This window comes from Elaeis guineensis, chromosome 12, assembly GCF_000442705.2.
Source record: "Elaeis guineensis isolate ETL-2024a chromosome 12, EG11, whole genome shotgun sequence".
Lineage (NCBI taxonomy): Eukaryota > Viridiplantae > Streptophyta > Magnoliopsida > Arecales > Arecaceae > Elaeis > Elaeis guineensis.
This window is the reverse complement of record NC_026004.2, coordinates 12,324,854-12,352,081: the sequence shown is the minus strand read 5'-3', so window position 1 is coordinate 12,352,081 and position 27,228 is coordinate 12,324,854. Positions and strand designations below refer to the sequence as shown.

Here is a 27,228-nt window from a genome sequence, read left to right as displayed (position 1 = left end):
TGCAATGCATATGTGGACATTATACTATTATAATTCTTCACTAAGAATTTCTGTAGTACAGTAGTCAAATCCAAACCCATGTTATTTATTTCTGCGGGGCAACATCATCCCTGATAGCAACTAACCGGACTCGCATGTTGCAATTATGGTTCCCCGGCCAACAATGGCTACGTGCCTTATTGAATAATACACCAACTTGTTTTCTAATTATTCCTCCACCAACTGCTTGAAGTTAATAGGAGTGACAAACGGCGGTGATCCACTGTAGATGTCCAGGACTGCCTCCTCGTATGCCCTCTGGGTAGGATGTATATCGTCCCACAACAGGTATTCATTGCGGTTCTCACAGTAAGTAGCGGTCCGAGTGCAACCGGCCAAACTTTCACCTCCACAGCATGCACTTTGGACATCTTTAAACCCTGGCGACGTGTCATTAAAACTTTTAAGTTACTTGATCACTCTAATTTTTTTGTCCAAGATGCAGGAACTAATTAATATTAGTTACATGACCCCTTACCAAGAGTAGTTATTGAGCTTACCAGCTGCTTCTGGATTAGCTATCATATTTGACAGCGCTGCATAATAGCTGCCAAGCGAGTACTTCATCCCCTTCAATGTGGAGCTAAGATTGCTTAACATCTTTTTGACATCATCATTAACACCAACGGCCAAATCATTCATGACGTTGAAGCAAGCTCCGGAATGGTTAAATAATCTTCTTGCGAATGGGCAGCAACCGACGGGTCCAACGTCGATAATCCCAAACTTCCTTGCTCCCAAGTTGTACAACGCCTGTCATTACAAAGTGTAACTAGCTCTTTTCAGGAAATTCAGAAATGTAATGCTACTTGAGAAGAAAAGAGAGAGGAAGTTCACCTCGATATGGTTTTTGTAGTTGGAGATGAGAGTGTTGCAGAATCGTTCAATTTGTGTGTTGCTTGGTGCCGTGTTGTTTAGAACAAAGGCAATGACGTCGTTGGCCCCGGCGCTGATGAGAAAGATAGATTTCGAGAGTACAATGTTTGATTTGTTAGTTGTGGCAAAATATTTGATCTGTTTCGTCATAGTGATGGTTTTGTTTCCCTGCTATATAGATAAATGAATAATATTTTGATTAGGTGTTGTTTAGTTGTCTAGGAGTTCTAAAGCGGTTAAAGTAGGAAAAGAAAATATGTAAGCACTGCAGAAAGCGTAGTGGTGCTCACAGTGGAGTCAAGAATTCCAGATCCTCCAGAAGCGTAGTTTACTCCTACTCGATTGCTGGTGTTCTTTGGGAGGGAAAGATATGGTGGCGGACTCATTCGGAGGCCCATCTGACGGGCTGCGCACATCATCAGAGATCAGTAGCTAAAAATGGACAAGTGGGAGGAATAATAGCGTAAGAATTTATGATCCATGTCTTTCTTTACTATTGTGATTTTCAATCAATATTTCTATATATATAACTCAACCAAGCCTGAGTAGCCTAAATATAAAATGTTAGCAAATAATGGTTATAATTTAGTAAAAGGTGTATTATATTATGATAAGATAAATGATTAATATTAAGCTAGCTCTCCTAATGTCCATTGCTAAAGATTTGCAATTAATGCGGCAACATTACCTTATTTTTGAGTAAGTATAGTAAGAATGTATATAAAAATATACATTATACACAGAATTATGTGAGTTTATGTATAAAGCTATTTTGACTGGTCTCACCTTGTAAAGAAGATCCTCTTTATAATAAAATAATTGGTGAAATGCTCTGTCCTTCAAAACAAATTGAAAATGCAAATTCATTGTTCGTCGTTACAAGAAATAAGAGCTTTAGCAATAATCAAAATCACTGATAAAAATAAAAAAAATCATTTGAAAAAAAATTATCAGTGATTTTTTTTGATCGCTGCTATGCCGTTGGAGAAACTGCCATCACTGTTGTATTTCAAATTTTTTCCAACGGTCATGACCACCGAGAAATATAAAGCTTTTCTCTATGGTCATGACCACTGAAAAAAGTTGAACTTTTGTCAGCAGTTTCAGAGTTGACCGATGAAAAAATAAAATATATCCCCACGGTCAAAACCACTGGACAAAGATTTAGAAATTTTTTTCAGCAGTCAGTCATTTATGATCGCTGGCAATAACCTTTTAACAACAAATATGACCACTGGCAGTACATTATATATTATTTTTTTAAAAAAAGATAATCTGATAACTTGAATATGGGCATACATAGTATTCCCCTTTTCAATTGCATCTTAAAGCCATCTGATATATTAAAAATAAATAATTAATCAAAATTTTGAATTCAACTTTCATCAATGATTAGATTCAATTACACTACATAAAGTAAATAAAGTTTATAATAAAAAGAGCTTTTCATGTAACAAAACTAACAATAATGAAAGTGCAAATTTTTTGAATAAAGTTGTAGATATATCATTTAAGATTTTGATAAAAAAACTTATTATTTCAAGTAGACAAAATAAAAAAAGAACTATGCACATCATGATTAGGAGCTTTGCACCATTTTAGGGCAAGTTTAATTTGCAAAAAAAATATATATATATAATTAACCCATAAATAAATAATATATAAGAGTAGTAAAAATTAATAAAAAAGATAGGTAAGAAATTGTAATACATACTATTGTCTCAAATCTCCTACGAGTTGGTCGGCTGTGAGTCAAAATGTAGCACTTGAGTGCTTGATGGCAGAGAACCAACAAGATAAAGTCCACTTGCCAGAAGTTGTCTGGCTAAGGACCTTCCGATGTTTAAGTTAGTCAGAGAAAGGGAATAGTTAAAAGCCTCAAAAAAATAAGAGCTAAAAATTTGTAATCAGAAAACTTACCTAGTCTCTTTGTTTACCATTTTATATAGGATGAAGAGTGCCGTTACTGTTTAACTCCCATCTCTAAAATTCAGGATATGGGGATCATGGCCTTCACTAGGTGATTATCTCATTAACTATCATTAAAATCGAGCAACAGACCATTTGTGGGTGATTATTGCATTCCATAACCGTCAATAGTTAATACCTGTGCCGAATAACTATCGCTCGATCTCAAACTTTCTGAGATCAAGGTAGTAGGCAAAACACCGAGGATGTCGTCAGTCCAACATCGATGGTAATTGAACTTAGTCGGTCAAGTACCGACTTAGTCTTATTCCGTTGGACTAAGTCAGCTAAATTCATAAGGTCGCATACTTAGTCAGTGGAGAGACGTGGATAAATGTTCGTCAAGTAAGCAACGAAGATCTATCCCAACACTTATCCCCCAACACCCGAGTTCGATGCTGTAAAATGATCGGACGAGAGAAGTTAATCAATGCATGGTTCTGAGTTGCTTTCTTTTATGAATTTTATTATCATCTCGAAAATTGGTGCCTAACTATTCTACCATTTTATGAAGCAAGCAACCATTTTGTTGTTTCGTAAGCATGTGCCAGCCCTGTCGCCTCGCAGGACGTGCAACAGTTAATGCTATGAATCATCTGAAGCAGACTTTCATAATGATTATGGAAGATCAGACAACAGAATAATGATTCTTGAGTAGCCCAAGTCAACCACATGTCATTCAATTATTTGTTTGGTTTGTTTTCATGTGGATTTGGCTTATTTGGCAAAATCACAATGGTGATGTGTCGAAGAGACGAGAAAATAATCGATCGAGGTTGTGGCCATGTGTCGGAATCTCCTATGATGGCAGGATTTTTTGTGTTGATCGCGGCCGTCAAGTGTGCCTATAAATAGGAGCCTTCTTCCCTTTAGGTCTTCTTCTGATTTCAGGGTTTTCACCTCTAGTCCAGCTTTCTTAGCCTTAGTTGCGTGTAGAATTCATCTCCCTAGGGGCATCTAAGCTTCATCATCATTAGCTTCTTCATCTTCGTCAAGTTCTCCATCATTGTCAGTTGATTCTTGAGGTCAAACTTTTCTTTCCTTCCCATCCTTTTCAATTTCTGAGGATTTTTCTTAGGAATGGCTTCATTTGGGAGAGAATTCGGAGATGAGAATGTCGTGGGAGACTAGGGTTCTCAAACTCCGACTGTCCAGAGGGAGACCAAGGATGTTCCTCAGGATGCTTTCGAGGACGTTGCTTCCTCTCGATAGGACCATCCAGGTCCTTAGGAGTTGGATGATTAGCCAGCTGTCGAGAATCTTTCTGAACCTCTTCATGAGAGATTCGAGTTATCTGAGATTGATGTACAGTGGCTAAGGGATCATTATCATATCCCTAATCAGTATCAGTTGTTAGCGCCCAACAAAGATGGTTGGGTTGTCCGCCCTTTGGATGGCTACATTGCCATCTACGAGGAGTTTCTTCACTCTGGACTTCGAATTCCTATACATCCATTTCTTGCTAATGTCTTTGATTTGTATAATGTCGTTCCTGCTCGACTTACCCCCAATTCCATTAAGATTCTTTCGTTGTTTGTTATTCTTTGCCACCTTCTCCATTTTGAATCGAGAATTTTTTTTTTCGTACTCTTTTTGTCCTGAAGAAACATCCTCAGAAAAGAAGATGGTAGTTCTTTAGTCTCCAGTATCGTTGTCAATTCATTACTGAGCTTCTTTCTTCCATTCATGGATGGAAGAGTATGTTCTTTTATGTTAGCACCGACCATCTATGGGATTTTAATTGGGTCTGGACTACTCCTAATCTTTCTTCAAATAAGAATAAAGTAGTCCTTGAAGAAGATCGAGAGCATTACGACTTACTGTTCGGTGTCCAAGTTTCCATCCAATGGGTGCTCCTCGAGGAGCAGTCATTGTATGATGTCAGGATAAGTCTAGTCAACCATTTAAGTAGATTTCATTTTATGAATTCTCTGAGTTTTTTTGTCAATTTTTTTCTTATTCATGGACTAATTTTCTTCATTGACTTGTAGGCTTAAGGATTTCAGCAAAGTCCATCTGCCGTGCCATCAAAAAGAGGCAAGGTTTAGGGCTTGACGGACCTTCTCGGGGTCTATCGAAGAAGCCCCAAGAAGGATCCTCCTCCTAGATCCCAAGGAATACACAACCACCATCGCCGCCCCAAATTCCTCCATCAGAATGGTCTTCACCTCCACTACCAGCACCAGTCATATCCGCCAAACAAGATGATGATGTTGTCATCGTCGGTGAGGCCCCGATGAGACTCATTAGTGCGGTCCGGTGCAGGGTGAGTTCGATGCTGACTGAACTACGGTGCATGGAGACGTTAGTCAGGGGAAGGCTCCAATGCATCCCACATGCACCACCGAGCTTGGCCCTTTAGATTCTTCTAAAGAGCATACATCACCCTCAGAAATACGCATTAAAGTGACTGACATAGGAGATCATCGACTCACCGAAGAGTTGATGAAAATGGAGATGCTTCCTGCTGACTGGGAAGAAAGAAAGGCCCATCCAGTCGAAGAGATCATATTAAGCTCCAATGCGCCATTGATGTCGGTGAGTTTACTATCTTTCTAATATTTGATTATCATTCCTTCCACCAAATTGTAGACTTAGTAAAATTCTTCTTCTTTTTTTTTGTTATAGCTGGCACATTATGCAACAATTTTGAATGAAGGGTTTACCGCCTTTGGGTGGCTCAACTGCCAGCTAGAAGATAAGGCCCAGACTGCCAATGCTTGGGCAAATGTTGCTAAGAAACTTCTCCACGTTGTCGAGGAGCTAGAGAAGAAACATCAGGATTGCTCTATTGGAGACCAAGTTGGCTCCTTCTAGGACAAAGCTGCCAAGAAACATCAGGATTGCTCTATTGGAGACCAAGTTGGCTCCTTCTAGGACAAAGCTGCCAACCTGGAATTGCAGCTGAGGAAAAATAAAAAAAAAAGTTGAACTTGCTGAGAGCCGACTTCAAGGAGGAGATGGAGTCGGTGAAGTCTATCCTTGATGAGCAAAAGGGCAAAAGACAAGATGCTAAGAAGGCTGCTCAGATCCAAAATTCTATAGTCTTCTTAGCCGAATCTCTAGATTCGATATCCGATATTCTCCAGATGTTGAAGGCTCTGATAATATATTTTATTTAACCTCAATTTCAAAAAAAAATAAAATAAATAGAAAGGATCTATCAATCTGGTCTAGCCTAGATCTAGATTTAGGTTAATTTCCAACTCATATTGATACAATTCGAGTTGACCCAGACTCAATAAGATTGAGTCCAATTAATAGATTAGGTTCAATTTTCGAGTCCAATCTACCAACTTGATTTGACCTAGGCTCAATTGAATTGGGTCCAATCAGATAGACCGAGTTCACTTAGATTAAACCCATCTCTCTCTTCCTCTCTCTCTCTCTCTCTTTCTCTTTCTCTTTTAACCGATCACAAGGCCCCCCCTTTGGGGTTTTGTGAGGTCGATCGGTAGAGGAGGTTTTGATGATAAAGCAGTCAGACCGACTGAGGGTGGCAGTGCGACGATGGCCAGAGGTGGCGGTTAGTTGATGATGATCGGGGACTCCACTAAAAAGCAGAGAGGGCACTGCCCTAGGATCAGAAGGGAAAGGGAAGAAAAAGAAGGGAAGAAAACTTATCAGAGATGGAGGCAGCGGTGATGATAGCAGCACACGAGGTGAAGTTCGATGGTTCTCCTGCCCGACATCCCTCGACACAGGTGAAATAGGATTTTGGATAGAAAGGTTAGGATTTTAAAAAGGTGACAGTGCTTGACACAATAATACGATGGCTGCCGAAGATGGAGAAGGATGATGGAGATTTTGGTGAGGGTTCTATTAAGAAGTCACTACTACAAAAATAGGCTATAGCAGTACTAACTACGGCAGTGATTTTCAAAACCACAGCTATAGATCCTATGACAGTGATTATTTGTAACCGCTACCATAATTCAAGCCTACGACAGCAGTTATCAAGAACTGTTGCCGTAGGCCTAACCTACAGCATCGGTTATCGAGAACTGTTGCTGTAGGTGCTGTCTACAGCAGTGCTTGGTTAACTGCTTCCATAGGTCAGCCCTATCGAAGCGGTTATCGAGAATCGCAGTCGTATGTCCTGACCTATGCCAGCAGTTCCTGATAACTACTACCGTAGGTCTTCCCTATGGCATCGGTTCATGTAACTGCTATGGTAGGTCGACTACAGCAGCGGTTCTTAAAAATCACTTCTGTAGGTCCTACAGCAGTGGTTATCTAACCGTTACCGTTGGCCCAATATAATTTTTTTTAAATATGATATAATTTTAAAATTTAAAATCTATCTTCACTATTCATTATTTAAATAATTATTATTAGAGTATCATGACAAAAGTCCACCTAGATCTAATAGTCCTAGCTACGTCGATCAATAAAATTTGATTTCGACAGCTACGAACAATTGCATGATGATCTAATAGATACAGACCATTGATAGATCCAAAAATTTACAACAATGATCTCATTGATATTTGTAGCATATTATCCAAATTTTACTTCAATCAGACATCATTATCATGATCAATTTAGCACACGATGATTTTGACCATTAAATAAAAAATGAGCGATCAAAAGGCCAAATTGTGTCTGATTAAACAAATTTTTGAGATAAATGATTTTTGCCATCATTTTAATCATTTGAACTATTTTAATCATTTGAATGATGGTGATCATAAAATTTAAATCACGTGTATAAGAACCATCGAAGAATGGATACTGAAGTTGTAGGAGAAGAATGAGCTAGCTCGTATTTATTTCGATCGAGAAATGGATACTGTAGTTGCAAGAGAAGATGAGCTCAAATGTGAAGGGTGAGATTTATTTGGTTATCAACTAATAATTAAAGTGGCACCTTTTAAATTTTGATGGATATTTTGTGCAACTTCAGTATCCATTCCTCAATCGAAATAAATACTTAATTCCTCCTCTCACAATTTTAGTATCCATTCTTCAATGATTCATATATACATGGTTTAGATTTTATGATCACCATCGTTCAAATGATTAAAGTGATGACAAAGATCATTTATCTCAAAAATCATCTTAATCAGACATAGTTTGTCCTTTCGATTGCTCGTTTTTTATTTAATGATCGAAATCATCGCGTGCTATATTGATTATGATAATGATGTCTGATTGAAGTAAAATTTTGATAGTGTGCTACAAAAGTCATCGAGATCATGTGGGATAGTTTTCAGATCCATCGGTGGTCTCTATTTATAAGATCATCATGCAATCATTCGTGACCGTCGAAATCGAATTTTATTAATCGACAAAGCTAAGCCTATCAGAACGAAGCAATCTGTTATCACGATATTCTAACAATAATTATTTAAATAATAAATAATGAAGATAAATTTTAAATTATATTATATTCAAAAAAAATATAAAAAAAAATAAATTCTATCTCTATATATGAATAAATATGAAAAAAAATGAAATTAAGACCAATGGCAGTAGTTCCTAAAAAATTGCTACAACATATTTATTACAGCGGTTTTAGAAACCATTGCAATATACCAAATACCTATGGCAAAGGCTATAGCAGTGGCTTTTAAACCACTGCCATAGGTCCTATTAATTTTCCCAGGCACGCCCTGCCTTCTCATTTCGCGTGCCTGCTTCCCTCCCTCCCTCCCTCTCTCTCGATCTCTCTCTCCCCGCCCTGCCCTGCCACCAGCCCCAACCCACTTAGCCCCGCTGCCCCGACCCACTGACGGCCCCGACCCCCTTTGGCCCCTCCTCCGTTGGCCTCGACCCACCACCCCTCCTCCGTTGGCCACAGGTATTCCTCTCTCTCTCTCCCCTCCGCCCCACCGTCGCTCCCGACCCCACCACTGGCCCCGACCTCGGCCTCTGCCCTAGCTCCGGTCCTGTTTGGCCCTGGCCCCCTGGCCTCGTTTGGCCCCGGATCCGGCCGTTTGGCCCCCCGCCCCGGCCATCGGCCCCAGCCCTAGCCCCGTTTGCCCCGGTCCCCCAGCCCCGTTTGGCCCTGACCCCTGCCCCTGTTGGCCCCATCCTTGATATTTATCTTCACTCCAATCTCATTTTGCTTGTGTTAACGCTCCAATCTCATTTTGCTTGTGTTATTTTCTTCACTTTTCTTAGCATGTTTTGTCAATTGGTTATGTTACTTGGTTATGTTACTTGTGTGCTGTTCATTACACCATAAACCAGATCATAACTTTCATTTGTCTTTCTTTCCATACAAAATATTTTCTTTTGGTAGTGTACAAAGTCATCAAGTAGATCATCATACGCGAGTCATGTAGTTCCTAGATAAGCCAACTATTCCAGAATCTCCTTTTCATTGGTAGAAAATGAATTCTAGAAATGGGATTGTAGGTTCTAGGTACAGATTTTGTTTTCTTCCAGGCTCACAATTTTTTTTTTTTCGTGCACTCAAAGGCTACACGTCCACTGTGGTAGATTTTTCGTGCCTGCATTTGTCACTTATGAAAAATCCACCGTGTGCGTGTATGCACATATATGTGTACATATACGTGCATCTGTTAATTTTTTTTTTAATAAAGAGATGGTAACGATTTCATATAAAAAATAGTTACTTCTTAGTATGATTTTAGTAATATTTTTTTATTATTTTTTTTCCCTTCTATAAATATTTTAACAATTCTGAATGATAAGACGATCTTAGATGGCCTGCAGCTATTTGGCGGATAACCATTCGCAGTCGATTTGATTTAATTGTAGCAGATACTGAAAGTAATGTTGTAATGCATGATTAAATGGTGAATTTGAGTCTTCTTTTTACTTTTATTTTCTTCACTTTTCTAATTTCTTGTTCTTGTGCATTGCATAGAACCGTAGATATTAATTTTTTAAAAATCATTGCATTGCATGTTGATAGACCCATCAATTGACTAATGTATATAATTCTATGACACCCGTATATTCATATATTTTGATACGGATAGGATATTTTGGATGGTTTGAATATTTATATAAATATATGAATACCGTAGAATATATACATTGATCAATTGATTGTCTAATTTGGATAGTTTAGGAATTATAAATAATTCTATAGATAATTACAGTAATCAAACAATATGTTCAAGGTGCGAGATAAATTTCAGACATCATTTTTCTTTAGTTCTCCTCACACATCTTCAGCCATGTGGGAAAAACTAAAGAAAAATACTATCAAAATTTTTTTCGATCTCTATTGCATATCGTTTGATTACTGTAATCAATCGGTAGAATTAATATAATTTGTGAATAGGATAGGACTTATCTTTACCTATTAGTTGATGATAGGATACATTTACTACATATATGAAAATGATATTTAATGTATTTTTGTTCGGGCTCTGTCGGTGGGTTCTGGGCCGTGTCAGCAAGTTCTGTTTGGGAAAAGTCGTGCCGATGGGTTCTGGGCTGTACTAGTAGGTTTTGGGCCGTGCCAGTGGATTCTAGACTGTGTTGAAACATACTCCATCTATCTCCAGATTCGGATTGGTTGTGGTTTCACAGGCACATACTCCTCCAACCGGCACATCTGAGCCTCTATCAGCAGCCACATCGCTAGCCTATGCATCTCCAGCATAGTCTCCACCCATGGATCTAGCTCAAATACCGGCATCCACGTCACATGATCCTGCTAGTGAGAGTAGGTTTTCATTTATTGTGTTATTTATTTATTTATTTATTTTTTATATAATTATTGTACACTCTTATATATTCGTAATATATTTTCATTGAAGGTGCACCATCCAATAGGATATTTCGTCGTCCCATATGCATGCCTCATGTATGAAATTGCCAGCATCAGGTCATGGTGTAGTACGATCAGCAGGGGAGGCCAGTAGGGGAGGTCGCATAGGAGATGTATTCTTTTTTCAGAGTGCTTGTGAGGCGGTCTGATATCATTTTCGTTCGGCCCATAGACTAGCGAGTGATGGATGTCGGTGTGAAGGACCGGGTGTGGGAGGAGATTTAGGTAAGTATATGATATGTTTATGCTATATTTTTTATTAGAATAATTTCGTAACTGATTTGTGATAATTTTGTATAGAGGAGGTACGACTTCTCCAATCATGAGAGGGCTCGAGATGTCTGCTTGCAGAAGATTGGAGAGTTATATCGAAACTATAAGGTCAAGCTCCACAGAGGATGGCTAGAGCATCATAGGGACACTGAGAAGGAGCTTGTTTTTCAGATCCAGGACTGTCCCCTGAGTCAGTGGGAGGGGATGGTCAGGTATTGGAGGAGCCAAGAGTTTCAGGTACAATTTAATAACTTATGAATTTTTTATTACAATGATAGTTGTATTTGATTTTACCTTATGTGTTTTAATATCTTTTTAGGATGCATCTCTTCAGAATCGAGAGAGCCGGGCTGCTCAGCAATACACGCATACTCTCGACTGTGAGTCTATGGCCAGTCGTGTGCATAGAAAGATAATAAATTTTGACCCTTTAGTTTATAAGTTATTGAATTATTATTTTTTTACATGTTTCTTATAACAAGCTGACTGATTGTTATAGTTGAAGAGAGAGGAGGTGATGCCTATCTGTAGCACTATCTTTCGATCGAGCCGTACAAACAAGAAAGGCAGGCCGATGAACGATGCGATCGAAAGGATTTTTGTAAGTAATAACTAGAGTATGATTAGTATGATTAATATTATAGCATTTCTTATGATATTTTATTTGAATTTACAATTACAGGAGTAGTTAGATGAGCTTGCGACCCAGGGCCCGGACACCTCTGGCCTCCATGACCATCTATCTCAGATCTTGCGGCCTGAGCACTTCGGAAGGATTCGTTGCCTTCCTAGACATATGCCGACGGGCTACTGGTCTGAGGCGAGTGTTTCCTCACATGCTTCCGAGATCATCAGTTAGGAGTAGCTTGACACGGTCTTGGCGTGTGCATCTTATGTTGCTGAGCGCGCATCTCAGATTGAGGAGTGTGCATCTCTGGTTGATGAGCGCATATCTTAGCTACAAAGTGTCATTTTCTGCTATGGTGGCACAGCTCTCTTCTCAGCTTAGAGTTGATCTTTCGAGCATTCAGGAGATGATCACCACCATTTCAGCTCCAACCCCTCCAGCTCCTACTCCAGCTCCTGCACTTGCTCCTCTAGCTCCTGCTCCAGCCTCTCCTAGTGATGATGAGATATTTGGAGAGGAAGATTTTGATTTAGGGGATTTTTGATGTATTTTATTTTTATTTAAAAAATATTGTAATACAATTTGATCAGTAATACAATTTGAGTATTTGAGATATATTATTGAGTTTTATGAAATTTTTGATTCTTAATTATAATATTGAACTGTGTCTATCAAGTAAAAAGAAATAAAAAAAATAAATTTATTATTTTTTTTACTGCCCAAAATTCTATGACAGTGGTTGCACAACCACTGCCATAGCCGTGCCACCCACTACCGTAGGTCCGTGCCAATCGCTGCCAATGTCTATAGCAATAGTTATAAGACTGCTGCCATAGGTCTATGATAGCAGTTATAGAACCACTGCCATAGTTTCCATATATGGCAGTGGTTTATTAACAACTGCCATAGAATCTGAAGCAGCTGTCCTGTAACCGCTGCTATAGATGTCTATAGTAGTGATTTATTAACCACTGCCATAGAAGCTGTAGTACCAGTTCTGCAACCCTGTCATAGAAGCTGTAGCAGCGGTTCTGCAACCACTACCATAGATAGGTCTATAGTAATGGTTTATTAACTACTGCTACAGAGAGTCTATCATAGCGGTTTACGTAACCGCTGCTATAGACCTACGGCGATGGCCGCAGGGTCAGCGATTGTGTAACCACTGCCATAGTCTATGGAAGTGGTTTTGTTGGCTGCGGTAGAGTTCAATAGAGGAGGGGATGGGGTGAGATAGATCCAATCTTCATCAGATAAGCTAGGCCTCATCGGCGTATCTCATCCCAATTCCTCCCCCACCAGCCATGGATGGACTCGGAATAGGGTTCCCCTATTTTAGTCGAACATGGCATCATCTCTCCTCCCCTTCCCCACTGACCATGGATGGACTCGGAATAGGATTCCCCTATTCTAATCGAAGACAGCATCATCTCTTTTATTTTTTTTTTGATTCTGATGAAGTCGGCAAAGGATGCCAGCTTCGGGTTGAATCGGGTCCAAGAGATTGGTTCTCACATTCTCCCCCCTAACAAAAATTTCATCTTCAAAATTTGAAAAATCTAGATCTTCCAAAGCTAAAGATGCTCAATCACAAAAATCTACATATACTAATTTGTTCTGGCTTGACGTTGCTAAGTATATGCTCACATTATGAAAATACTCATAAGCAATCTAACCCCTCGGGTCAACTACACTGTTCATGCATATTTCTACACCCAAGCATTGACTCTTTCCAATAATACTTCATAAATTGGCATCTCTATGTCAATTCTAAAATTTCACCCCTTTGATATGTAAATAAGGATCTCGTATCTTCTCAATCAAATTCAATATGATCAAAAACTTTCTATCACATTTAGAATTTAAATACAGACTAATAAGATCAACACCAATTAAGTGACGAAGATTCTGAAATTGAGATATACGCAGTCATTAATTTAAGTTTGGGTTGGGATCAATTAGATACAAAAATCTTATAGTCAGATCGATTTATGAAAATCAATTATACGTGGAATAGAGCTTGAAATGAATTTAGCACAAATACTATGATGAGGTTTTGATTCTATATATAAAAGTTAATGGCACATCTTGATTAAAATCAAATCATCAAAAGACTGTGAAAGTGGTAATGATTATGTAGTAATGGCCTTAGTCACAATGGTTCATCATGATTATGGAAATGATCTCAGAATTGAATCATAAAAAATAAGTCTGAGAAGATAAAGTATTGATATCATGATTCTTACATCAAAGTTGAGATCATAGAGAGAGAATGAATCGCACTAGATTTATTTAGATACTTGATAAATAGATCAAATTTAATTAACAATCAACTAATATGAGATATAAGGTGGTCAAAATTTTTTTTAACACAACCAATATAGTCACATTATGACTAGCCTAAGAATCCATAGCAATCATATTTCTCTTTTATGAATAAAAACCTCTTCTATTGAAAAATCATAGCTTCTATCAAAACACATTTAGTCAACAATCAATATTTCAATCAATTTTAAATGACTCAAACACCACACTTCCATTGCACAACTCTAGTTAATATTCTTCAAAATTTTTTAATGATCTGAGATTAAAATTATATAAAATTCAAGCAAAGATTTTATTGTCAAGTATATTAGACCATAATTATATCTCAAGATAGTTACTATATTAGTACCATGGTTTGATCAAGATATTAACTTCTAAATCTTGATTTAAGTCAAGCCAACTCTAGACTATCTTGATAATTCAATTAGACAATTCAAAATCAATCTTTTTTTTTTTTGAGAAATCCATCTCTAACTTACTCATCAGGATCTTAGAACTTGCTAGAGCATCATAATTAGAGAGGTGAATCAACTTTAGAAAATCCACTCAAAACATTAGATAAAAAAATTATTTCTAATAAATATTCATCCTTTTACTTACATTAACCTAATTTTCTTCTAATATCCCACTAATTCCAAATTGCATCCATAAAATCAAAATTTCTATCATATTTATTAATCATATCAAGATAAAATTCTCAAAGTAAACCCAATGCAAATATAACATAATACAACTCATTAATTAATCAAAATATATATATCATCTTATATCAGTTATATAACCTTGATGATTTTCTCAAACTTTAATCTGTGTCAATCTTCTATGCTTCAATCTGAAGGACCATAATTTTATCCATAAGGAGAACTTAGATATTGTGTAACAATTCAATTGGCTTTGAGCCTTATAATTATTTTGAGATAATCAATCAACATTCTAATTCTACCCCACTATCACTAATCTAAGTTCTTATAATCCTTAACCTAAGCTTTGATACCACTCTGTCATAGTTCGAATCCAGTATCCAAATCAGGCATGTGATGCTACACACTCCTTAGGACAAAATCTTAAAAAATGATATGCAAGGCCTGTCTTCATATTCAAAAATATCACATCAAATCATACTAGATAGTGGTAATAAAAATGAATCTCTAATTTTATTGATTCAAATAAAATATATTTCATCAATATCTCATCATAATTTAGATTAATATTTATTTTAAATAAACTAAATAAATATTTTTTAAAATCTTATTATCCTCATTGCTCGATCCCAAGCTCCATAGAATCTTCTCAATTTTGAAAAAAAGAAAAGGGAAGAGAGCTTTATAAGCTCAGTAAGTTATCAATATCTCTGAGAGATCAAGCATAATTATTTTTTAAAATATAATAATTTAATAGTAGTATATAATAGTATAATTTTGTTTTGAAACATGCCAAGCATATCAATAAAATATTTGAAAACTCCACTCTCAGTTTTTAATGACTATGACCACGATCAGTCCTGTGACAAGGTCTGAGAGAGACTAGCCCCTGATAATAAATACATGACACATCACCATGTATCAGCGATTAGCTCCGATTGGTTAGATCCAAAATAAACTAACTGTGATTCATACAATCATGATTAACCCTATGACAAGGCAAAGAGATAAGTTCTAAAATATATACGCGACGCATCTGCGTGTGTCAGTGATCAGCCCCAACTGGCTAGATCCGAAAAAACTAGTTCTGTCAGTGATTAGCTCCAATTGACTAGATCAAAAAAAATATATTTTCGATATATGGCCAATGCTTAGTTTCATTGGCTAGATCCAAATCATAGTCGACTAGAGAGTTTTTCTCATAATTTTTATAGCAGTCAATTTCTCATACATCGTCATATAGTTTTTCATAATAATATCAAACCAAGCTTTTCATATTTTATTTTTAAAAATAAGAGAATAATTTTATTCAAGAATTGTACAAAAAATATAGATATAATTTAAAGATCATGCAATTATTAAAACCAAGAAATCATTTTCTTTCAAGTTAGAAATCATGCAGAGTTGATGCCATACTTAATCCAATATTTTAAATTATTTTTCATAAATAAATACATAATTTCAAACTTCAATATTTTTTAAATATTCTATATATGGAAATCTAATTTTTTAAATATGTAAATATATAAGAAAGTAAATCCAAGGATAAGAGAAAATTTATCGTTGATCAGATCTAAAATTCTATAATCTTCTTAACCCGATCTCTAGATCCAATATCTGAGATTCTCCCAATGTTGAAGGCTCTGATAACAAATTTTATTTAACCTCAATTTTAAAAAAAATAAAATAAATAGAAAGAGTCTTTCAATCTGGTCTAGTCTAGATCTAGATTTAGGTTAATTTCTAACTCAGATCTATACACTTCAGGTTGACCTAGACTCAATTAGATTGAGTCCAATCAATAAATTAGGTTCAATTTTCGAGCCCAATCTACCAACTTGATTTGACCTAGACTCAATTGAATTGGATCCAATCAGATAGACCAAGTTCACCCAGATTAAACCCATCTCTCTCTTCCTCTCTCTCTCTCTCTCTTTCTCTTTTAACCGATCATGAGACCCCCCTTTTGGGGTTTCATGAGGTCGATCGGTGGAGGGGGTTTCAGTGATGAAGCAGCCAAACCGACTGAGGGTGGTGGCATGACTATGGCCAGAGGTGGCAGTCGACTGACGATGATCGGGGACTCCACCAAAAAGTAGAGAAGGCACTGCCCTAGGGCCGGAAGAGAAAGGGAAGAAGAAAAAGAAGAACAGAAGAAAACTTATCGGAGATGATGGCAACAACGATGATAGTAGCATGCAAGGCAAATTCTGGTGATTCGCCTTCTCGATTTCCTTCGGCACAAGTAAAATAAGATTTTGGGAGGAATGGTTAAGGTTTTGGAAAGGCGGTGGCACTCGACACGGCAACACAGTGGCTGTCGAAGATGGGAAAGAAGGAGGATGGAGATTTCGATGAGGCTTCTACAGAGAGGTGCAGGGTTTAAATAGAGGAGGGATGGGGCGAGATAGACCCAATCTTCCTCGAATAAGGTAGGGCCTCATCAGCATGTCTCATCCCAATTCCTACCCCATCGGCCATGGATGGACTTGGAACAGGGTTCCCCTATTCTAGTCGAACACGGCATCATCTCTCCTCCCCTTCCCATGACTCTTTCATTTGTTTTGTTTTATTCTGGTGAAGCCGTTGAACCAAGTCCAAGGGATCAGTTCTCATAGATTGAGTCTCTTCTAATCAATCAATACATTACTAAATTAACGAAGAAAACAATAAGAAAATCTACAATCCAAAGCTTGTTATCCTAGTCTCTTAACATCCAAACAAAAGATTTTTAGTCGTTCAATGGATTATTTTGCTCCAATGCAGTAAAAATTATTGAAAAATGCAAGCAATCGATACATAAAATCCAGCCACCAAAGCACATTGATCAACGCTTCCATTTATCCCTTCTTGGAAAAAGGATGAAGTTAAAAGAGGCTACTGTTAGTATCATATAACGTGGAGAAATAATATGAAGAAAGCTTCAATTTTTTGGGCCGGTTTGCTAAAAATAAGTCACAAATGTAGTAAGAAAAGAGAAATTCTTATTGCACCGCATGTAGTGCAGAAACTTCTGCGCCGCCCGCAGTGCACAAAGAATTTCTCGTAAGAAAAAGAGATTAGATGAGTCAAAAATACTTCATGGAGGAGAAATGGAGCATGGAGAAAAAGACCCCGGATATGGCCTGTAATAACCCACCAAAAAAAAAACTTTAAATCCCTTTTCATGCGAATCTCAAAGCATATAAAAAAAAATTGAAACCTCACACACTGTGCGCGTGAGGCAGGGGACGGAAGACTCCCATCGGGAGTCTTCCTCTTCTCCTTTTTCTAATTAGGAGAAGGGATCCTAGGGCAGCCAAACCCTAGGATCCATAGTTTATAAAGGGATCCCTCCCCTCCTAACCACCGTACCTTAGAATCCCTTCCATTGTTGGCGAGATATGCTTAGGTTTTTGCTTGATCGATTTTTCCATGAAGGATCTTAGGGATTTCTCCAACAAATCAGCAATTCAATCTCACCAGAGCCCAGGTAAGCCTAGATCCTCCTCTTTCCTTTCTTCTAGTTGGGAATTGGATCATCATCACTAGAAATTTGGCCGACAATGTGCTGGATTCGTGTGGAACAGGGCCGTCCCCTATTTTTCTTCCTTTCTTCCTTCAAACCAGCCATCATTGCCAGATTTTGGTGGCGCTCGAGGGGCCAAGGTCGGCATCGTCAGGGTCTATCAATGTTAGGTGGGGAGTCATTGCCATCGAGGATCAGGCCATCGATGGGTGGTCGGCCAAAGCCATCACCTCTATTTTTCAAAACAAAAAGAAGAAAATGAAAAAAAGAGAAGAAGAAGAAAAAGAAAAAGAAAAGAAAAAAAAGAAAATAGAGAGAGTTTCTCTCTCTTTCCTCTCTGCTATCTCTATTCTCTCTCTACTTTCTCTCTCTAATAGTTTCTTTTCTTATTTTCTCTCTCTAATTTTTTTTTCTCCAAACTTCTCCTCTTTCTTCATGATTTTCTCTCTCTAGAGTTCTTTTGGACCAGTGGAGGGTCTAGACACTTGGATAAATTCAAATCTTGATTGATTCTAAGAGAGATCTTGGACTTATGATATTTAAGGATATTTTTATAATTTTTCTATCCTTAATTGTACATGATTTTTAGGTTTGTCTGTGATTATGTAAAGATGCAACTAATTGTACAAGAAGATGTCAAAGAGAACATCTTGATTCTGAATTCGTAGATCGAGGAGTTTATCGATTTTTGTATTTGAGTCAATCACATATAGATATAAAATTTTTTGGATATTAACCACCAATTTATATAAAAATTATTTATGCATCTATGATTTTGATTTATGTGGTTTTTGATAGTTGCATGCTACATACTTATTTGTTAAGTATATGTATGATTCTGTATGAAATTATGTATGACATATCACTGATATTGATTTGAATAGATTTTGGTAATCGTACGCATCAAGTTTTGCAAAAGAATATGATTGTAAATCACAATATCTAACAAGCTTGAAATTGAGTTATATAACGGTATGTGGGGTTATGGTGCTCTAAGCTAGCCACTTTATTAATACTTTATCACAGGCCTGAAACATAATCATGGTAATTATGAGTTGAGTACTTGTGGTCCTATAGACTAGCCACTTTGTTAGTACCTTATCACGGGCTTTAAACCTGGCTGTAGTAGTTTAAGATCGAGCATTTGTAGTTCTTTAGACTAGCCACTTTATGAGACCTCATCATGGACTTGAAACATAGTGTGGTAGTTCAGAATTGAGCACCTGTGATCCTTTGGACAAGCTATTTTCTTGATACCTGTCACGGGCTTGAAACGTGATTGTGGTAGTCCACAGGGCTAGCTACTTTGTCTAACCTTTGTATGGGTAGTTGTGACAGTCTACAGGACTAGTCACTTTTGTTGCCTTATCACGGGTTTAATACGTGATTGTGGTAGTCCAGAGCCGAGTATCTTGATATAATCGGATCCGATGTATGTTGATTGAGATAATTATATGATGTTGATTATTGCACAAAAAGATATATTTGCTATGCATATTTTATAAATTGTAGTATCTTTTGGCATGTGATTGATATAAATAATAATCATTAATATTTTTTTATTTATTATTATTATATTGATATTGGTATGTAGAAATTCTTACTGAATTGTATAGCTCACCCCCCTCTATTTCTCTTTTTCTCAAAATTGCAAGATGTTCAGATTGGCTATAGATCAGATTCCTGGGTGAGCAGATGAATAGATAAAGTATCATTGAAATCTAAATGGATAATTGAAAAAATTAAATTCGTAATTAGATAAGTTTTATCAATTGTTATAAAAATTAGATGGTTATGGATATTAAAATTATAAGAAATTCTATAGATCTTACATATTCTTTAGGACTTGCCCTAAGAAGTATGCGATCATCGCATATCAAACTCGGATGTTGGATTCAGAATGTGACAAAATGGTATTAGAGCTTAAGGTCATGATCTCTAGAGATTATGACTTAAAAGATATTTGAATATATGGTTATGATCACTAGGTACATGATATATGTAGCATAAAAGATTCAAAGTTTGGATTTTAGATCATTAGGTATATTGATGATGTGTATAACAGAACTGATGGGTTATATCTTGAATTCAATAATTAGGATTTGGCCTAAGTATAAGATGTGTTGATCTTGAAATAAAGTATGATATATTGAAGGATGTTAAATTATTTAAATTTGATCGAAAAGATTTGTTCTAATTTTGAAGGATGTTAAGCTCAAGGATTGGGATTTTTTTTTAAGTGAAAAAGCTACATAGGAGCTCTAGGATAAGATGAGAAATTTGTACCCATAAGGATTTGATTTTGCTACATGCTAATTTCGAAGACAAAATTATTTTAAGGAGGGGAGAATATAATAACCCACCAAAAAAAAAGTTTAAATCCCTTTTCATACAAATCTCAAAGCATATAAAAAAAAATTTGAAACCTCACGCGCTGTGCACATGAGGCAGGGAATGATTGGGAGTCTTCCTCTTCTTCTTTTTCCAATTAGGAGAAAGGATCTGAGGATAGCCAAATCCTAGGATCCGTAGTCTAAAAAAGGATCCCTCCCCTCCTAACCACCGTACCTCAGAATCCCTTCCATCGCCGACGAGAAATGCTTAGGTTTTACCTTGATCGATTTTTCCATGAAGGATCTTTAGGATTTCTCTGACAAATTGGCAATTCAGTCTCATCGGAGCCCAAGCAAAACCTAGATCCTCCTCTTTTCTTTCTTCTAGTCAGGGATCGGATCATCATCGATCATTAGGATTTTAGCCGACAATGTACCAGATTCATGTGGAACAGGGCCGTCCCCTATTTTTCTTCCCTTCTTCCTTCAAACCAACAAACGTTGCCAGATTTAGGTGGTGCTCGGGGGGCCAAGGTCGGCGTCATCAGGGTCTATCAATGTTGGGTGGGGAGTTATCACTATCGAGGGTCAGGCCGTTGGTGGGTGGTCGGCCATAGCCATCCCCCCTGTTTTTCAAAACAAAAAGAAGAAAACAGGAAAAAGAGAAGAAGAAGAAAAAGAAAAAAAAAAGAAAAAAGAAAAAGAAAAGAAAAGAGAGAGAGTTTCTCTTTCTTTTCTCTTTCCTATCTCTCTTCTCTCTCCACTTTTTCTCTCTATCAATTTCTTTTCTTATTTTCTCTCTCTAATTTCTCTCTCTAAATTTCTTCTCTTTCTTCATGATTTTCTCTCTCTAGAGGTCTTTTAGACCAGTGGAGAGTCTAGATACTTAGACAAATTCAAATCTTGATTGATTCTAGGAGAGATCTTGGACTTGTGATATTTAAGAATATTTTCATAATTTTTCTATCCTTAATCACACATGATTTTTAGGTTTGTCCGTGATTATGTAAAGATGTAACTAATTGTACAAGAAGATGTCAAGGAGAACATCTTGATTCTGAATTTGTAGATCGAGGAGTTCATCAATTTTTATATTTGAGTCAATCATGAATAAAGATAAAAATTTTTGGACATTAACCACCAATTTATATAAAAATTATTTTATGCATCTGTGATTTTGATTTATGTGATTTTTGATAGTTGCACGCTATATACTTATTTGTTAAGTATATGTATGATTCTGTATGAAATTATGTAGGACATATCAGTAATATTGACTTGAATGAATTCTAGTAATCATGCGCATCAAGTTTTGCAAAAGAATGTGATTGTGAATCACAATATCTAACCAACTTGTAATTGAGCTATGTGACGATATGTGGGGTTATGGTGCTTTGGACTTATCACTTTATTAATGCCTTATCATGGGCCTGAAATGTGATCGTGGTAGTTATAAGTTGAGCACTTGTGGTCCTCTAGACTAGCCACTTTGTTGGTGCCCTGTCATGGACTTTAAACATGACCGTAGTAATTCAAGGTCGACCACTTGTGGTCTTTTGGATTAGCCACTTTATGAGACCCCACCATGGATTTGAAACATAGTGTAGTAGTTCAGAGTTAAGCACCTGTGGTCCTTTAGACTAGCTACTTTTTTTATGCTTGCAACGGGCTTAAAATGTGATTGTGGTGGTCCACAGGGCTAGCTACTTTGTTTAACCTTTGTGTGGATAGTTGTAATAGTCCACAGGATTAGCTACTTTTATTGCCTTATCACGGACTAAATATATGATCGTGGTAGTCTAGAGCCGAGCACCTTGATATAAATGGATCCAATGTATGTTGATTGAGATAATTATATGATATTGATTATTACACAAAAAGATATATTTGCTATGCATATTTTATAAATTATGGTATCTTTTGGTATGTGATTGATATGAGTAATAATCATTAAATTTATTTATTTATTATTATTATATTGATGTTAGTGTGTGAAAATTCTTACTGGGTTGTAAAGCTCACCCTCCTCTATTTTTTTTTTCTCAGCATTGCATGATGTTCATGATCGGCTATAAATCAGATTCGCGGGTGAGCGGATGAATAGATAAAGCCTCACTGAAATCTGAATGGATAATTGAAGGAATTAAATTTATAATTATATAAATTTTATCAATTGTTATAAAAATTAGATGGTTATGGATGTTGAGATTGTAAGAAATTCTGTAGATCTTGTATATTCTTTAGGGCTTGTCCTAAGGAGTGTACGGCCATCGCGTATCCAACTCGGATGTTGGGTTCGGGATGTGACATGACCAGCGAGCAAAAGTGATGGAGATACAGAGAGAGGAGGGAGGAAATGAATATACCAAGCAACAAAGTGAATTACAGCTCAGCCATGAAAAATATTATTAATTTTTTGATAAAATTCATATTTCAGAGAACAAAGAGATCTTGTGGAAGGAATGTGGGAGCGGCCACCAGAAAAGAAGTTGAAGATAAGCCTCTTAGAAGCTATTCCGTTTAAAAATTAGTCCCACCACAACCTCTAATTTACTTTACCCAAGAAACATATATAAAAAGGAAAAGGTAAGAAAGAAATGATGGATTCTTCTTTTGCTTTAAGTCAATTCACTAAGTGAAAGAAAACTCTCAACATTTTAACGTTATTAAAAATAGATTTGTTCAGGAGCGAGAGAGCTTGAGAGCTTGATTTCAAATCATGTTGGGGCCTAGTAATCATCAAAATTAATTCAAACGCCGACGAGAGAGAAGAAATTTGATTGAGATAATTATATGATGTTGATTATTGTACAAAAAGATATATTTACTATGTATTTTTTTTATAAATTATGGTATCTTTTGATATGTGATTGATATGAGTAATAATCATTCATATTTTCTCATTTATTATTATTATATTGGTATTGGTATGTGAAAATTTTTTCTGGGTTATAAAGCTCACCTCCCTTTGTTTCTCTTTTTTTCAGAGTTGCATGATGTTCATGATTGGCTATAGATCGGATTTGCGAGTGAGCGGATGAATAGATAAAGCATCACTGAAATTCGAATGGATAATTGAAGGAATTAAATTTGTAATTAGATAAGTTTTATCAATTGTTTTAAAAATTAGATGATTATGGATGATGAGATTGTAAAAAATTTTATAGACTTTGCATATTCTTTAAAACTTATCTTAAGGAGAATGCGGCCATCACGTATTCGATTCGAGTGTTGGGTTCAGGGCGTGATATGGCCAGTGAGCAAAAGTGATGGAGATATAAAGAGAGGAGGGAGGAGATGAATATACCAAGCAATAAAGTGAATTACAGCTCAGCAAGGAAAAACTTCTTTAATTTTTTTGATAAAATTCATATTTCAGAGAGGCCTTATGGAAGGAATGTTGGAGCGGCCACTGGAAAAGAAGTCGAAGATAAGTCTCTTAGAAGCTATTCCATTTGAAAATTAGTCTCATCGTAACCTCCAATTTACTTTACCCAAGAAACGTATATAAAAAGGAGGTGAGAAAGAAATGCTGGATTCTTCTTTTGCTTTAAATCAATTCACTGAGTGAGAGAAAACTCTTAACATTTTCATGTTATTAAAAATAGATTTGTTCAGGAGTGAGAGAACTTGATTTCAAATCATGTCGGGCCCTAGTAATCATCAAAATTAATTCAAATACCGAAGAGAGAGAAGAAGAAGAGGAGATTAAAACAGATAAAGGAATGAAGAGAGAGAAAATATCATGATATTAAAAATAATTTTTTTCAGGAGAAAATCAATTCAAATGTCGAAGAGAGAGAAGAAGAAGAGAAGATTAAAACAGAAAAGACAACAAAGAGATCTTGCGGAAGGGATATGGGAGCGGCCACCAGAAAAGAAGTCGGAGTCGATAAGCCTCTTAGAAGCTATTCGGTTTGAAAATTAGTCTCACCGTAACCTCCAATTTACTTTACCCAAGAAACATATATAAAAAGAAAAGGAGGTAAGAAAGAAATGATGGATTCTTCTTTCGCTTTAAATCAATTCACTGAGTGAGACAAAACTCTTAACATTTTCACATTATTAAAAACAGATTTGTTCAGGAGCAAGAGAGCTTGATTTCAAATCATGTCCAGATTTGTTCAAGAGAAAATTAATTCAAACGCCGAAGAGGAGAGAGAAGATTAATTTGTTCAGGATAAAATTAATCCAAATACCGAAGAGAAGAGAGAAAAGAAGAACAGAGAAAAAAATGAAGAGAGATAGAATGTTGCAATCAAAGGCTCATAGCTCCGTCTGATTTATGGACCTCATAGTTTTGTCCTTTAAAAAATATCTTACGTGAAAAAAATGGTCTCCTCCTATATAAGCAAGAGTATCTCATGTGGGATCATTAAGTAAGAATACCTCACATGGGAAGAATGGTCCCAACCTATATAAGCAAGAGTCTCATTGACTCACAACCAATGTGGAACTAATGAAGCTCCCTACTCGACATCACAACAGTTAATATAACATATATTTTTCCTACAGTTTAAGGTGATTTGACCGCCGGTAAAAATAGGAGTTTTCTCAGCGATGTATGGAGAACGTTGGTAAACATAAAATTTTTTCCAACAGTTTAACTGAACCGCTGGTAAAAATAAGATTTTCTCCTAATGGTTTTATCAGGCCGCTAAAAAAAATTAGATTTTTCCTTGTGATTGATCTGATTGCCAAAAAAAAAAAAGATTTTGCTTAACGGATTAAAAAATACTGTCTAAAATTTATTTTCCCAGCAGTTTGATTTGATTGTTGGTAAAAATAAAAATTTTTACAGTATTGTGATATGATCGCTGATAAAAATAAAATTTTTCTCAGCGATTTCATCTGACTGCCGGGAAAAATAAAATTTTTTTTAGTAAATTTTTGACCGTCGAGAAAAAATAAGACTTTGCTTAGTGGATTCAAAAAAAACACTGTCTAAAGTTTATTTTACCAGCGATTCTCTCTGCTGGCAAAAGAGTGCTGCTAAGTCTCTCTCTCTCTCTCTCTCTCTCTCTCTCTCTCTCTCTCTCTCTCTTTTGTTTTTTTTGGTTGTGCGTGTTTACTGTATATACACTTCCTCGTTTGCTAAGGATGAGCAAATTAAGTCGGACGTAAACATTAATCCATTTAAAGCTAGATCTCTGACGTACCCAAGAAATCAATGCCGTTGTAGCCATTGGTGTACCTCCCGGTGGGCCTTGAGTGCGGGAAGTCGATGCCGTAAGGAAGAAAGTTGGCCTTGCCTACATCCGGCAGGTAGTTGTTGTTTCCGACGTCCGCCGTAGAGTCACCGAACACATAGATCGCCGGAACCTTTGGGTGAGCATTCCCACTCACAGACAGAGAAAAGAAAAGAGCAAGGAGAAGAACAGGAACTAACGCCATGGCTGCTGCTTCGAATTAAGCTCTGAAGCTATTATTCCTCTAGGTGTTATTTATTTATAGACTTGGAGATCGGGGTAATTAAGAAGACATGGGAAAGTCAACCCGTCAGCTATAAGTGAAAGCTTACATCTACAATTAGTTAATAAACCAACAAGGGAGACAGAGTCATCAGAGCGTCGGTGCCAGCGCCCCAGTGGTGTTAGGTCTCCGTAAGCAGAGAAGGTGCATGTGACTCTTCGCAGTCCATTATGCCAGCTGATATATTCTCTTGTCCTTTTTTTTCATTAGTCTTGTACCTACGTACCGGTAGATGGCATAAAAATGTGCAAGAAATCATCTAGATGACGTGCAAATGGTCATTGCCAATTGGAACAGTTTGTGAGAAGTTCGGTAAAACTGCTAACATGCATGGTATTCTTTTATATCACCATTGCTTTAGTTTAGTTTCATCGGTATAAAATAAATCAGAATAAATTTGTCCACTATCTGTTTGTGACAATAAATCCACAGAAATAGCAAAGATGGAAGATCAAATAGCATATATTATCATTTTTAGAGTGGATTCTCGTCACTTAGCTGACCTCAACGAAAGATCGACCTCATCAGAGAGCCAAAGTTATCAAAAAATCAACTTCAGTGGAAAGCCGACCTCATCATAAAGTCAAGGTCATCAAAAGTCGATCTCATCAGAAGACCGATCTCATCGAAAGGCCGAGGTCATAAAGAAGCTGACCTCATCAGAATGCTGAGGTCATCATCACCTGGACACATGGCATCAGCCCATGACCGACTTGCCCCAAAACTACTAGTAAGTGGAATGCTCACCTCGGTCTGCTTTCGAACTTCTTTATCTTACTCCAGTTAACAGCCAACTGAATCGACAATTGAGTGGCATCACTCGGTGAGTTCATTCAATCGACTTCTGGGCCCCCTTCCTCCGACGCACGTTGGGCCCATCTCGACTCCGAGTTCTCATCCTCTGTCGATCACGATCCCCGCTTGTGAGTCGGGATCCCTAGGCACGGGCATTAGCCGAGCAGTTGAAACTAAAGTGTGGCCACCATGCTACCCCGTCGGATCATATCAAGTCACATCATCCCTGAGAAGTCCATGCCACTCTTAGGGCCCTATCAGATGGCTCTTGCCTCTAACTATGACAGTTCCTCACGTGCTATAAAGTGACAGTATTCAAAAAAGTCAAAAAACCCGGCACGGTGCCACTTAGAGACATAATTAAGGATAGAAAGGCCTTTTACAGCCTCCCTCTTCTCCTCAAGGTTCCAACTTCACCTATATAAAGAGATAAACAGGAATCCTCTAGGTACGCCTCCTCTTCCTCTCATAAACGCTCGCTCTTTTTCATTTACTGTAGAAAATCTGATTTAAGCATCGAAAGATCTTCGACGGAGCCACCTCCAATGGAGGCTTTCCTTGTAGGTTCGTCCACCATCGACGCACTGGATGTCACCCCGCTCCAGTGCCTCTGATCT

The 27,228-nt window shown here is 37.0% G+C and overlaps 1 protein-coding gene and 1 long non-coding RNA gene across 4 annotated transcripts; one reads left to right on the top strand and one right to left on the bottom strand.

Annotated features, from left to right (window-relative positions):
• Nucleotides 1-25,764, bottom strand: LOC105055164 (GDSL esterase/lipase At4g16230). Of its 2 annotated transcripts, none has more exons than XM_010936906.4 (5): nucleotides 25,504-25,764; nucleotides 1,206-1,321; nucleotides 877-1,086; nucleotides 540-792; nucleotides 1-419 (listed from the first exon to the last, which is right to left on the bottom strand). In XM_010936906.4, exons 1-5 carry the CDS (start codon nucleotides 25,736-25,738, stop codon nucleotides 208-210), a joined length of 1,026 nt encoding a protein of 341 aa, XP_010935208.1. In that variant the 5' UTR covers nucleotides 25,739-25,764; the 3' UTR covers nucleotides 1-207. The 2 variants fall into 2 exon arrangements, with proteins under 2 accessions (XP_010935208.1, XP_010935209.1); XM_010936907.4 differs by having other exon boundaries at nucleotides 877-1,083.
• Nucleotides 8,551-12,141, top strand: LOC105055163 (uncharacterized). 2 transcript variants are annotated; one of them, XR_012135691.1, is made up of 7 exons: nucleotides 8,551-8,686; nucleotides 10,260-10,531; nucleotides 10,626-10,861; nucleotides 10,937-11,146; nucleotides 11,229-11,289; nucleotides 11,409-11,510; nucleotides 11,592-12,141. It is a non-coding gene; the product is annotated as an uncharacterized lncRNA (long non-coding RNA). The 2 variants fall into 2 exon arrangements; XR_833675.4 differs by having other exon boundaries at nucleotides 8,560-10,531; nucleotides 11,592-12,139.
• Nucleotides 25,765-27,228: the final 1,464 nt, after the last annotated feature.

What these genes read in the sequence shown, in the direction of transcription:
- LOC105055164 (XM_010936906.4), bottom strand. Translation starts at nt 25,738, where the DNA reads ATGGCGTTAGTTCCTGTTCTTCTCCTTGCTCTTTTCTTTTCTCTGTCT. An exon ending in CAACGGCATTGATTTCTTGG is followed by an intron (nt 1,322 to 25,503) that starts GTACGTCAGAGA and finishes TGATGTGCGCAG; the next exon opens with CCCGTCAGATGGGCCTCCGA. An exon ending in ACTACAAAAACCATATCGAG is followed by an intron (nt 793 to 876) that starts GTGAACTTCCTC and finishes TTGTAATGACAG; the next exon opens with GCGTTGTACAACTTGGGAGC.